Here is a 15,332-nt window from a genome sequence, read left to right on the forward strand (position 1 = left end):
TCCCCTCTCCTTTTCAGTGTTTACGTAGAACAGGGGATAAAGGAAATCAGAGAGGAATTTGAAAAGGGAATCAAAGTACAAGGAGAGGAAATCAAAACCCTCAGATTTGCCGATGATATAGTTATCTGACTCTACGAAAGATGTGGAGAAATTGCTGAATGGTGTGGACAGAGTCTTTGAGAAGGAATAGAAGATGAAAGTCCAAAACAAAAGTCGTGGAGTGCGGTCGAACAAAGTCAGGTGATGCAGGAAATATTAGATTACGAAATGAAGTCTTAAAGGAGGTAGATGAATATTGTTACTTGGTTAGTAAAATAACCAATGATGGTATAAGTAAGGAGGTTATAAAATGCAGACTAGCACATGCAAGGAAGGCCTTTTTTAAGAAAAGAAATTTGTTCACCTCGAACATTGATATAGGAATTAGAAAGATGTTTTTGAAGACTTTCGTCTGGAGCATGGCATTGTATGGAAGTGAAACATGGACGATAACTATGTCAGAAAGAAAGAAATAGAATAGAAGGTTTTGAAATGTGGTGTTACAGAAGAATGCTGAAGGTGAGATGGGTAGATAGAATCACGAATGAAGAGATGCTGAATCAAATTGGTGAGAGGAGATCGATTTTGGCTAAATTTGACCAGAAGAAGAGATAGAATGATAGTGCATGGCACATCTTAAAGACACCCAGGACTTGTAGAGTTGGTTTTTGAGGAAAGTGTAGGTGGTAAGAACAGTAGGGGTAGACCAAGATACGAATATGACAGATTAGAGCAGATGTAGGTTGTGTAGTTACGTAGAAATGATTAGGTTAGCATATGATAGGGTGGCATGGAAGCTGTATCAAACCAGTCTATGGACTGATGACTCATACAACAACAATGCAACCTGATAAAATAGTATCAAATGCTACTGGAAGGGGTTGCAAGAAATTCAAGGACAGAATGACTGTTGTGTTTTGTACCAATGCCAACGGAAGTGATAAAAAAAGGTGACTCTGATCAGTACGTCTGCTAAACCACGGTGTTTAAAAAATTATAACCTATCTGTTTATGTTGAGCAAAGGAACATGAGAAAAGCATATATGATCACTGTTGAATTCGACAAATGTATCAGAAATTTCTATAATGACATGAGAATAAGGAATCATAATGTGTTACTGATTCTTGACAGTTACAAGTAACTAATCTCATTTTGTTCTGTATTGAAGATACAATAAGTAAAACTCTTTCAAGATTAAAATTATTGTGTCCACCTATTCTTGGTTCGTCAGCCCTGGATTCTCCCGCTTTTCTTGTCCGTAGATTGGCATAAGAAAATCCCCTAGCATCAAGTGGTTGGCTTCTCCTCTCTCCATCCTTGTCACACACTGAATCACGCCCGAAACTGACACGGTGACTCTCCGAAGCACGCTATTACTCCAGTTCGTGCCCTTTTTCTGTGGTCTCATATAATTATCATCAATGCATTAAATATTGCTTCAATTGGACCATGAACAGAATGGTTCAGTATGGTATGATACAGTATTTCATGATTCCTATGTTTTTCCATCTTCACACGGCCAAATACGGGGTATACCTTAACTAGAAACAGCTCCCTTCCTAGTTCTAGTAATTTCCTATACCAGCACCGCAGATATACAGCTATGTTAGAGTGACGTCTGACATATAGAATAAATATTTACATTGACAGCACATATTCATTTTCTTTGAACGCAAGTAATTAACTCCTTCCTTGACGTATGATTCAATCACTAGAAACGTTTTGTCGCTATGAATGAAGACCAGGTTAAGAAGCTGAATAATAAAGTTAATAGTTGTTTGTGCACATTGTGATCAAGCAGACACTTCAGACTCTTTTCCCTCTCCATTTGACTAAAAGTGGTCATGTTACTCAGGTCATCATCTACATTGAAATTAAACTTTGTATGCCCTGTAGCAATTTGTGGACTGATTTACAGTCATATACTGTATATTATTCAGAATCGTAGTTATTACTTCACTCCCGGAGACGGAAGTAAATTTATGTTGGATGCATACGCTAGTTGAGAATAATTGTTCATTTACTTAGTAACAATATTTCAGGGATTTTAACCCTCTTGGAGCCAGGAGCCGATCTGGTCGGCCGCTCACCATCAGCTGGGAGAGGCCAGAGCTCCGCCTCCACTCTACTACTGTAAAGTGCCAGGCCGTTTTCAGTGGAAATACATATATTTTTAAATTTTCGTATATCTACCCGTGTATAGCAAATACCGGCGTGAACGTTTCTACATATCGACTACATAGAATAAACAACTGGTTTATAGTGATATAAAGAGTCAAAAACATTTTATTATTGATATTATAGTTGTCGATAACGTTTATTTTTAGGAAGAGAGAGACATTTTCGCACTTTCTCCCTCAATATCTACTTTGAAAAAATAATTTATGATACAAAAAAATATACACTGACTGACAGAGCAAATGCAACACCAAGAAGGAATGGTCAGAACTTTATGCCAATTGCAGGGTAGACTGACGTCACTGAGGTATGCTCATGATGTGAAATGCGCCGCTGTGCTGCGCACGTAGCGAACGATAAATGGGACACGGCGTTGGCGAATGGCCCAATTCGTACCGTGATTTCTCAGCCGACAGTCATTGTAGAACGTGTTGTCGTGTGCCACAGGACACGTGTATAGCTAAGAATGCCAGGCCGCCATCAACGGAGGCATTTCCAGCAGACAGACGACTTTACGAGGGGTATGGTGATCGGGCTGAGAAGGGCAGGTTGGTCGCTTCGTCAAATCGCAGCCGATACCCATAGGGATGTGTCCACGGTGCAGCGCCTGTGGCGAAGATGGTTGGCGCAGGGACATGTGGCACGTGCGAGGGGTCCAGGCGCAGCCCGAGTGACGTCAGCACGCGAGGATCGGCGCATCCGCCGCCAAGCGGTGGCAGCCCCGCACGCCACGTCAACCGCCATTCTTCAGCATGTGCAAGACACCCTGGCTGTTCCAATATCGACCAGAACAATTTCCCGTCGATTGGTTGAAGGAGGCCTGCACTCCCGGCGTCCGCTCAGAAGACTACCATTGACTCCACAGCATAGACGTGCACGCCTGGCATGGTGCCGGGCTAGAGCGACTTGGATGAGGGAATGGTGGAACGTCGTGTTCTCCGATGAGTCACGCTTCTGTTCTGTCAGTGATAGTCACCGCAAACGAGTGTGGCGTCGGCGTGGAGAAAGGTCAATTCCGGCCGTAACTGTGGAGCGCCCTACTGCTAGACAACGCGGCATCATGGTTTGGGGCGCTATTGCGTATGATTCCACGTCACCTCTAGTGCGTATTCAAGGCACGTTAAATGCCCACCGCTATGTGCAGCATGTGCTGCGGCCGGTGGCACTCCCGTACCTTCAGGGGCTGCCCAATGCTCTGTTTCAGCAGGATAATGCCCGCCCACACACTGCTCGCATCTCCCAACAGGCTCTACGAGGTGTACAGATGCTTCCGTGGCCAGCGTACTCTCCGGATCTCTCACCAATCGAACACGTGTGGGATCTCATTGGACGCCGTTTGCAAACTCTGCCCCAGCCTCGTACGGACGACCAGCTGTGGCAAATGGTTGACAGAGAATGGAGAACCATCCCTCAGGACACCATCCGCACTCTTATTGACTCTGTACCTCGATGTGTTTCTGCGTGCATCGCCGCTCGCGGTGTTCCTACATCCTACTGAGTCGATGCCGTGCGCATTGTGTAACCTGCATATCGGTTTGAAGTAAACATCAATTATTCGTCCGTGCCGTCTCTGTTTTTTCCCCAACTTTCATCCCTTTCGAACCACTCCTCCTTGGTGTTGCATTTGCTCTGTCAGTCAGTGTACGTAATTGTGTATAATGTATTTCTAAATTAACTTCTATAGAATAACTAATTTGAGCAAGAAAAATAAAAACATAAAAAATAAAAATTCAAACATGTGTCACTAGTAAAAAGAAGGCAATTTTACTCACCGATAAAATTCGCGCATATGTATCGATGTATGGCAGACACTAACAAGATATTTCCTATGTGCGGAAAACATAGTATAAAAATAATTCTGAATTATAAAATGAAAATAATAGTTGATATTATAGTTTTTGTTTTCAGCAAAATCATTTTCTCGTTTTCGGTTCTAGTATCTATTTGAAAAAGAATTTTACAATACAACAGAATATATGTACGGTAATAAAGAAATCTATGGCGCCAAAGCCCTGATTTTCTTTGGCCTACCAGGCGACCGCTGCTCAGTTCGGAGACCTGCAGTTTACAAGGTGAGGCATGGTCAGTGAGACAAATCCCCTCGGTCATTATTTTTGGTTTTCTAGACCGGGGTCGCCCTCTCACCGTCAGATGTCTCCTCAGTTGCAATCACTTAGGGTCACTTACAGTGAGTGAACCTCGAACCAACCCTCAGGACCAGGCGAAAATTCTTGACCTAGGTGGAAATCGAACCCATGACCTCCGGGTGAGAGGCAGGCACGTTTCACTTGGCCCACAGGGACCAGCATTTACGTAATGATAGAGGAGACTATATGTGACTATAAGGTTTAGCAGAGAGAAAGTGAAAAGTAAATTGAAGTATGATACGGGTGGAGAATCAGACGGAGGGGCATGCTTAGGTCCAAGAAGTTCCTTGAAGGGGACATGAGGTTGAGGAATGTTGTCGGGTTCATTGGGTCAAATTTCCACAAAATATTCTCCAGAGACATCATCATCATCTTCATTATCAGTTATTTCATCTACTACCATATTTAGAGTAGTTTTAGTGCTGTTAGAAAGTAAACGTCCCTTTATTAGCTGCAGTGATTCCGCGGGTGTGTCCGGTATAATTTCGTCACTACTCTCTGAACTAAATTCACTATCGCTATCCGATAAATCATCCGCGTTAACTTCGCATTGTTCCAAATACTGCTTTAATTTGTCGTCATGAATACCTGCTGAAAAAATATCACGTGAAAAACTTGCCATTTTGCTGTCCCAAATCCACTCACTGCAAGGAGCAATCTCTTACAGACTGGTTAGCAGTATTTGTAAACACAGGAAACGATTCTTGTGAAAGCTATAACACCCTCTTAGAACTGCTAAAGCAGGCACACAATAACGTGTAGCCCCTTTACTACAGGTTGTAACAAAAGTATGCTCGACACTATAGGTTGCCTCAAAATGATGTATATCACAGAATTTTAAGCCGGCCGATGTAATTGGCTCTGGCAACTTCCGACTGGATTCTTAAATGCCGACCTGATTGGCTTTGGCAATTTAAAGGGCGGGTGCTCGCACTACTGCCTGGCACCAAGAGAGTTAATTCATCAGTATTCACACTCATATTAGTTTACGGTCCGCCTCTGTGGTGTAGTGGTTAGAGTGATAAGCTGCCAACCCCTGGCGGACCGGGTTCAATTCCTGGCTCTGCCACGAAATTAGAGAAGTGGTACGAGGGCTGGAACACGGTCCACTCAGCCTCGGGAGGACAACTGAGTAGATGTGGGTTGGATTCCCACCTCAGCCATCCTTGAAGTGGTTTTCCACTTCTCCAGGCAAATGCCGAGATGGTACCCAACTTAAGGCCATGGCTGCTTCCTCCCCACCCCCCCACCCACCGCCACCACAAGGTCACTGTTAAGGTATTGGTCCTCCTTCCCAGTTTCATCCCCGACCCAAACTCTCGCGCTCCATGACACTGGCCTTGAGGCGGTAGAAGTTGGATCCCTCGCCAAGTCCGAGGGAAGAAACAACCCTGGAGGGTAAATGGATTAAGAAAGAAGGATTAGTTTACGTATTAGTAAATAACTTTACTTATGTACTTTTACCCAAGGCCAAGAACTTAACATTAAGAAGATTTTGCTGTGATTAAATATTATCAACTTAATTTGTGTATGTATTATCAAGCAGCATTATGTATATCATAGTTTTTCACAAGTTCACTAAAATGGTTTTTCCTGCTTTAAGGAAAAACTGTAATAAAGTAAACTACTTATGAACACTTGATACACATTGAGCACTTAATCACTAAAAAATATATTTGTATTGAATAGGTGGACACAATAATTTTAATCTTGAAAGAGTTTTACTTAGTGCCTCATGTCACAAAATTTCAGGTAATATAAGCAACATTTGGGTAGAATTTCTTCCTTCTCAGTGCCCTGATATCTTCAGCCTTTGTACTCTCAATAATGAAAGGTTTTAAATTGCATTATGGGCAGTATCAAGAGAATAAAAACCAAGCTCAATAGCTGCAGTCGCTTAAGTGCGGCCAGTATCCAGTATTCGGGAGATAGTGGGTACGAACCCCACTGTTGGCAGTCCTGAAGATGGTTTTCCGTGATTTCCCATTTTCACACCAGGCAAATTCTGGGGCTGTACCTTAATTAAGGCCACGGACGCTTCTTTCCCACTCCTGGCCGTTTCCTCTCCCATTGTTGCCATAAGACCTATTTGTGTTGGTACAACGTAAAGCAGAGTGTAAAAGAGAATAAAACAATTCAACAGATCAGTGATGGGGATTCTGATATCAGTTTGTTGTTAAAGAATTTTTCTACATCAAAGTTGTATGGGGAGAAGTTTCAGCTACAACAATAACGAACTGCTGGTCCTATACTGGAATCCCTACTGGATGTGATTCATCTGATGAAAACCAATCAGTCGAAGCATTAGAGGAAGCTCTTGAACATCTTCCTAACAGAGCAACTCTTACAGCAGAACAATTCATAGCATTGGACCAAGAAGAGCCAGTGTTTCAGGAACTTTCCACTGACATTGTTGATTTAGTGAAACCACCTGGAAGTTCAAGTGACAGTGAAAATGAAAATAAAATACCTGAGCTGGTGCATCAGAAGACCACTACTAGAGAAGCTGAAGAGGGTATAGATAGTTTACTTCTTCTTCTTCTTATTCGCGAATGGGTCACTTAGGACCACGAAGAATCAACATTTGTGGAGCTTTCCTCTTTGCCCAGTAGTTCTTCATTTTCATCGATTATTGTAATTTCTGTTCTTCCGACCAGGTGCGTCATGTTGGTTTCTTCTCATCTTCCTCAAATACCCTTGTGTGAACAATTTTTCTGATGACATTTCTGTCCTGCAGATTTAGTGACCCTAATTCAGTTATGTATTTCTCTACTTGCTTATACTATTTTGATCTCGTACTTTTGATTTGCAAAAATCTGTGTAGGTAAGTCTGCTGTTATTCATTCTTTCCAAATGGCTTAAAAATTGAATTCATCACAGTCTGATTGTATCAGTAAGTTCAGAAATTTTTAAATATGTTTCCGAGTTGGGTTTGGGGTAATGTATTCCATTTTTAATTCTGGGCCCTAAGACTTTTCTCATAATTTTCCTTTATTTAATCTAAATTGTTCCTTTAAGTTTTTATGATGTATATTGAGTGTTTGCATGGTTATTTTGAACATAATTTTTTCTCATTGGAAGCATGCGATCAACTCATTGCCATTCATTCAACTGTTTCAGCTCGCAGTCAGATCCTTAAACTTCACTCCAAAATTGATTAATTTTTTAAAAGGATTTCATGTACAGGTGTGTATATCAGATATGCACCGTATACTCCATTGAAATAATTTTTCAGACCTGAATAATTGTACTTTACTGTGCTTATGATAACTGCATAAAATTTGCATGTAACATATGTCACTGTATTGTATAAATACAAAATACCTATATAAATTTTGAATTAATACTATTCCAGAAAATCCCTGTACATTATATCACTATCTAGCATAAGTCTTTCAAATGAATGTTATGAAACTTGACCTTGGTTTAATGCCACCCTCTTTATTGCATCAACTACAGTCTGAACAAACAATGGTGTTAAAATGAGGGATAAGTGTATTCAGTAGTAATGTTGCAGTCGTGATATATTAAAAGAATCATAAGTTCAAATAATAATATTAACTTATATCTCTGAAATAACCTGTCTTTTATCTTATTCCTGAAAATAGAGAAAATTATTGTAATAATTACATGAAATAGTAGCTAAACACAATTTTTAAGTAATTCTTAGTTATACATAAAATCTGCGCTTCTGGATCTTTTACACAGGTGTCTGTCATCTATAGAGGGGGGTGAAAATAATTTTCATAACCTTTATGAGCTCGTGAAAACAAATAGAGGTCGTAAGAAATAAGAAGTGTAAACAGAGATCGATTCTGGACTATTTCGGTAGGAAGCAGGAATTGTGTAGTTTTCCATCTGGAATAAATTTGTGTTAATGTTGTAAATACAGGTACAATAGTAGCAATTAAAATGTTAGGTTAGGTTATACCTTTTCCTAAATCGGTCGATCCAGCCATTGGGCGTGCTGAAATTTTCAATGCCAAGAATGTTGCCACTTTAAGCGCCTTTTCCCTTAAGAGAACACCATCAATTGGAATGGTTGTGGCTCTTGAAGTTTCAAACCAACTTTTTACAATTTTTTTTCATTTTCTCGTATTTGCAGTATGACCCATACTTCCTTTCCTTGGAGTTTGGTCTGCATTCTGAAGCACTTGATGTAATGCTTCCTCTGTTTTTCACATTTGTACTCAGCGTGAATACAGGAAGCTGCAATTCGCGTGCTAATGAAACACGTGTTCCGCGGTACAAATCAACCTTTTCTAATATTTGAACTTTCCCATAGTGAAAGTTTTTCTTTCCTTCTTTTTTTTTTCCATTATCAGCAGACAAACAATAATGCGATAACAAAGAAGGATTAACAAATACACACGATGGTAAAGGAAGATCGCGGCAATTCACTCTGACTGCTCGACTCACATAACAAGAACAAAAAACGTGACAATTAACAAAAATACAGTAAATGTGACAAATCAACGACAATAACTTTAACAACTCCAACAACAAACGCAAGTGTAAAACAATAACCGTGAAATAACGAACTCGGGCAAGACAAACACTGAATCACTTGATAATGTATTCTTCTTCTTCTTATTCTCCTTTGCGGTTTTGTTAATTTAACTCGTCAGATTTCTTCTTCTTCTTGAAAGATTAATGGGCACTTTATCGTTGTCAGATTTGAAAATAAGGTTTAAGACATTGTGGAAAACACCTGATATCAAAAAATGTGCTGTGTTGGTTAAGCGGAAGTTTCGATACTGAGAGTTCCAAGAGTTATTATAGACCATGGTTGTTTGATTTGGTCATCATGCCGTGGTTACTCAAAGCATTTTAGGTTAGTTGCGACGCCTTTTTACCTCAAATTTTTTCCTCTCGAACGCCGGGAAGCATAGAATGTTGCAAACGTAAATTTGAGGATTTTAATACATTGTGAGCATAGGAAATTGCAGGGGACCAATAAAAAATGTTGTAAAAGACGGGAAAACATAAAAGCCGGGAACGTAAGTGCGGGGTAATACTGTATATACAGTTATACAGTATATGTATTTTTAAAGTACAAAAGGTATTCATTCTTTTGTAGACAAGAAAGAAAGAATGTATAAAACATTCTCCAAATGCTAAACAATGCATAGTAGATTTTTGTAATATGCTTAGTCATATTCAAAGTGATTATAAGTGTCTTGTGTTTCACTGTATGATGTTTTTGGTACTCATGACTCATTTCTGTCCTGGCAGGTGCTTTTAAATCTTGCCCGAGTCCTCTTTAATCTTCAGTACTTGGATGATGCCATCTACCTAACAAGAAGATCCTTGGAAGTACAGCCACCGGATAAAAATGCATGGCAGCAGTACTTCACTCTAGGAGAAATTTTCAAAGTTAGTAACTATCAAAATATTCCTTACATCTTTAGTAGTAGTAGGCCTAATAGTAGTTGCTGTTTTCAACCCGGTTGCATGGCTAATGCTTGCCTCCTATACTTGAGGTAATGGTTGGTCAGTTGGTTTGTTTGTGTTAAACACCCTATGATCATCATTGTCAATAAAGTAAGTGTTGGACTTTACTGTCATTAAAATACACTGACTGACAGAGCAAATGCAACACCAAGAAGGAGTGGTCAGAACTTTATGCCAATTGCAGGGTTGACTGACGTCACTGAGGTATGCTTATGATGTGAAATGCGCCGCTGTGCTGCGCACGTAGCGAATGATAAATGGGACACGGCGTTGGCGAATGGCCCACTTCGTACCGTGATTTCTCAGCCGACAGTCATTGTAGAACGTGTTGTCATGTGCCACAGGACACGTGTATAGCTAAGAATGCCAGGCCGCCGTCAACGGAGGCATTTCCAGCAGACAGACGACTTTACGAGGGGTATGGTGATCGGGCTGAGAAGGGCAGGTTGGTTGCTTCGTCAAATCGCAGCCGATACCCATAGGGATGTGTCCACGGTGCAGCGCCTGTGGCGAAGATGGTTGGCGCAGGGACATGTGGCACGTGCGAGGGGTCCAGGCGCAGCCTGAGTGACGTCAGCACGCCAGGATCGGCGCATCCGCCGCCAAGCGATGGCAGCCCCGCACGCCACGTCAACCGCCATTCTTCAGCATGTGCAAGACACCCTGGCTGTTCCAATATCGACCAGAATAATTTCCCGTCGATTGGTTGAAGGAGGCCTGCACTCCCGGCGTCCGCTCAGAAGACTACCATTGACTCCACAGCATAGACGTGCACGCCTGGCATGGTGCCGGGCTAGAGCGACTTGGATGAGGGAATGGCGGAACGTCGTGTTCTCCGATAAGTCACGCTTCTGTTCTGTCAGTGATAGTCACCGCAGACGAGTGTGGCGTCGGCGTGGAGAAAGGTCAAATCCGGCCGTAACTGTGGAGCGCCCTACTGCTAGACAACGCGGCTTCATGGTTTGGGGCGCTATTGCGTATGATTCCACGTCACCTCTAGTGCGTATTCAAGGCACGTTAAATGCCCACCGCTACGTGCAGCATGTGCTGCGGCCGGTGGCACTCCCGTACCTTCAGGGGCTGCCCAATGCTCTGTTTCAGCAGGATAATGCCCGCCCACACACTGCTCGCATCTCCCAACAGGCTCTACGAGGTGTACAGATGCTTCCGTGGCCAGCGTACTCTCCGGATCTCTCATCAATCGAACACGTGTGGGATCTCATTGGACGCCGTTTGCAAACTCTGCCCCAGCCTCGTACGGACGACCAACTGTGGCAAATGGTTGACAGAGAATGGAGAACCATCCCTCAGGACACCATCCGCACTCTTATTGACTCTGTACCTCGACGTGTTTCTGCGTGCATCGCCGCTCGCGGTGGTCCTACATCCTACTGAGTCGATGCCGTGCGCATTGTGTAACCTGCATATCGGTTTGAAATAAACATCAATTATTCGTCTGTGCCGTCTCTGGTTTTTCCCCAACTTTCATCCCTTTCGAACCACTCCTCCTTGGTGTTGCATTTGCTCTGTCAGTCAGTGTAAATATATTGAAGAAATGGATCAACAAATGCACTATGTAAACAGAAAATATAGGTTGTGTTATTCTGATGAGTTTCCAGTGATACTGAGTAATATTTCCTGTGCTTTCATCAATTTTTTCGTACTTTTATGATCTTTGTATATCCCTCTGAGGGCTAGGTTCTTTGTTTAAATAATTGATAGTCCTTGAAGGTCTGTTTTATGAATGATAATAGTGTGTCAACCAACCGTTATTGTCATGTACGAGGGTCCATGGCTATATGGTTAGCGTGCTGGCCTTTGGTCAGAGGGGTCCCGGGTTCGATTCCCGGTAGGGTCGGGAATTTTAACCATCATTGGTTAATTTCGCCGGCTCGAGGGCTGGGTGTATGTGTCGTCTTCATCATCATTTCATCCTCATCACGACGCGCAGGTCACCTACGGGTGTCAAATCAAAAGACCTGCACCTGGCGAGCCGAACATGTCCTCGGACACTCCCGGCACTAAAAGCCATACGCCATTTCATTTCATGTACGAGGGTTATGCCGAAAGGTTTTAGCAGTGTGTAAATCGTAATTCTGAGGACAATGGGATTATTTTCATTTGAAAGAGCGATGCTTTTTGACCTTGGAACATGCGCGCGCAACCCCTGCTAGCGGTAGTTCCTCCACAGCGAGGGAAGAAAGCACAGGCAGTGCTGAGTCAGACACAGTTTTCGAGCAATGATTTTTTATGATTATAAAAAGAAATTAAGTGCCGAAGAATGCCATTCTTCTTTGCTGTGCGTTTTTGGTGAGGCTGCCCCTTCTAGAGTCACAGTTGGAAATTGGTTTCACGAGATTTCAAGGGGTCGGCAGTCAATTGAAGATGAACCTCGTCCCGGTCGCCCAGCAACAGCTATGACTCAAGAAAACATTGATGCTGTGAGGGAAATGATCAAAGCAGATCCACATCTTACATTTTGTGACATTGAAGGGACCTTAAATATTGGGTCAAGAGCAGCGCAGACCATCGTTCACGATTATTTAGGCCTTACCAAAGATGTGGCCGTTGGGTGCCACATTCCCTGACAGAAAGCCAAAAGGAGGGGAGCGTGCAGTGGTGTCATTTCATGCTAAAAAAATTCAATGGAAGGCAGTCCGAAGACACCTACAATATCGTCACAGGTGATGAAACATGGGTCTACCATTATGGCCCTGAAACGAAGAGACAGTCTTCTGGATGGTGCTTTCCAGGGGAGGAACCACCCACAAAAGTTCAACGAAGTTGGAGCTCCGGAAAGGAGATGGTGGCACGTTTTTTTACGAAAATGGGGCATCTCACCTCTGTGACCTTGGATACATGTCGTACAGTCAATGCTGAATGGTATATGAATGACTATCTTCCCAAAGTCCTCGCCACTTGGAGGTCACAGCACCCAAAGTCTAAGAGTGGGCACCTTCTACTGCATCACAACAATGCATCTGCACACAGGGCTGCCAGAACAATGGACTTTTTGGAAAGGGAAAAGTGCGAGTGTTACCTCATCCCCCCTATTCACCTGACCTGGCCCCATGTGACTTCTTTCTGTTCCCTAAGACCAAGGAAATAATACGTGGGCAGCGGTTTTCATCAGATGAAGAAGCCATTGCAGCGTACTAGAGTGCACTAAGTGACTTCCCGAAATAAGCTTGGATTGAAATGTTTTCTAAGTGATTTCAGAGAATGGAAAAATGTATACGTGCTAATGGAGAGAATTTTGAAAAGTTGTAATTGTTGTTTCGCAAATAAAATTTTTTCTCACACTCTGCTAAAAACTTTCGGCATAGCCTTCGTATTACAGTGGAACCTTGATATCTCAAAGCACCTCGGGAGCTACATTTTATTTCGAGTTTTTGAAATTTTGAGGGATAGATAATACTGTTTTTGAGCATGATTGAATCATATGTATCTATGGGTTTATACTACGTACAGTATTTTTTTATAGTATTTAAAAATATACTGACATACTCGTACTTTACGGCATCGCTTTAATTATGAATCTTATTAAAGTAACTTTTTAGAAGATAGAATACAGTACATGCAGTAGTGAAACAAGAAACATACCTTCGTTAAGACCTTTGGAAAAAATTATTTAGTCTCTTCTGTTTTTTACCGTTAACCTTCTTTTCTTCCATATACTTTTCAACAACGTTTATTGCTGTGAGAAACACCGTCATTTATATTCAACTGACTCTGTATGAAGGTTCAAAACATGCAGTCAGTATTTGTAAATGGAGCTTGTCATCCATGACTTCCAGGGCTTGCTTTCATTCGTGACCGGTAATGAATTCACACCCAAAAAACAACGAGGCTTCGCCGATTTTCTGATCACTAGAAGTTTGTTTTTCGGTACCCGTCATATTAGCTCCCAGCATCACTAACCCTTTCTTTACTTGTTAACTGTTCCTCACAAACTACAAATGGTGTATTGCACAGTCAATGTTGTACAAAATTCGAGTTACAGAGTATTTTTTGCTTCAAGGGAGGAAACGTTTGCTTCGAGAAATCTAGAAATTCATATAACCAAATTTCGAGTAATAGAGAAATAAATACATGTGAAGAATAGGATAAATGGCTGGGAAATTGAAGTTACTTTGAGATACTGAAAATTCGAATAATGGATGTTAGAGATATTGAGGTTCGACTGTACTTCCATCACCTGTCTGGCCATAGTCTGTCAAGCTCTGAAAATATGCCTCATTGTGCAAGAGACTGTTCCACATGTCAGAGATGAGGTTCTAGAGTTGACTCAGTGTATGGGTGGCAATCCTGACCTCATTCAGAACTTCACTTCAGCATATGCATTTTCTTAAATTTATTGGATTCGTGTTGAAAGCTCAATTAGGCCTGTTTAAAAAATCTTTGATGAAATTGTATGAGGTCCTACAGGAAATGGGCGACTTCAATATAATACATCATTCTCACATTCCGCACAATATTATTTTGCATGGTATGCTAGCATTGGTCCGTGGTGAGATCAGTAAATGCCAGGCTGATTAGTTCAGGCAATAGAGCGCTCCTAGCTCAAGTTGCCGGGTTCAGTCGTGGTTCAGTCCACTGGTATTTGAAGGTGCTCAAATACTTCTGACTCATGTCAGTAGATTTATCAGCATGTAAACAGCATGTTAAAGAACTCCTGTGGGACTAAATTCCGGCCCCCCTGGCATTTCTAAAATCTGTAAAAGTAAAATAACATTATTATATCAGACATCAATATGACAAAGCACCCCTACTGTATACATTGTTTATCCATGCCCAGCATTATACAGAGTTGTAGTCAAGATAGAAATGCGAATTTTGCACCATATAATTTGCATTGTCTTGGGCTTCCCGTGCCTTGTAAACAATCACCAGGCAGACAATTGTTGTGTTAAACATGCAGAGGGTGATGTGGTCCCACTCGCAGTGTTTATCTAATTTAACAACTATACACCACTGAAGCTTGTGGTCAAAGGTGAGAGTTTCTTTGCTCACAACCACCTGGACACTGAAATCTGCATCGTTCAATCGGTCGAGGATTGTCCGGGAACAGGCAGAGAAATTGGTAGCATTGTTGAGCTGGACTGCATTTAAGAACAAATTGTCCTTGGTGGTAGCAATCAACAATTTGTCTTTCTGAGGTATAGACTCCCGTTTTAATAAGTCCCTTCACATTAGCCACCTTTTCCTTGTCTCTCATTACACTTTTAACTCATACCTAGGTGTTGTGAGCTTGAACATCTCGTCTCACCGAACTCGATAGCTGTAGTCGCTTAAGTGCGGCCAGTATCCAGTATTCGGGAGATAGTAGGTTCGAACCCCACTGTCGCCCGCCCTGAAAATGGTTTTCCGTGGTTTCCCATTTTCACACCAGGCAAATGCTGGGGCTGTACCTTAATTAAGGCCACGGCCGCTTCCTTCCCACTCCTGGCTCTTCCCTGCCCCATCGTCGCCATAAGACCTATCTGTGTCGGTGCGACGTAAAGCAACTAGCA

The 15,332-nt window shown here is 42.0% G+C and overlaps 1 protein-coding gene across 1 annotated transcript in view; it reads left to right on the plus strand.

The window, feature by feature from the left end:
* LOC136863132 (uncharacterized) overlaps nt 1-15,332 on the plus strand; it is a 251,579-nt gene that overhangs the window by 94,726 nt on the left and 141,521 nt on the right. The window contains exon 4 of the mRNA XM_067139476.2: nt 9,601-9,741. Within this exon, the coding sequence (XP_066995577.1) occupies nt 9,601-9,741 (141 nt within the window). The remainder of the gene's footprint in view (nt 1-9,600; nt 9,742-15,332) is intronic.

The sequence above is a fragment of the Anabrus simplex genome, chromosome 2, assembly GCF_040414725.1.
Source record: "Anabrus simplex isolate iqAnaSimp1 chromosome 2, ASM4041472v1, whole genome shotgun sequence".
NCBI classification, from domain to species: Eukaryota; Metazoa; Arthropoda; class Insecta; order Orthoptera; family Tettigoniidae; genus Anabrus; species Anabrus simplex.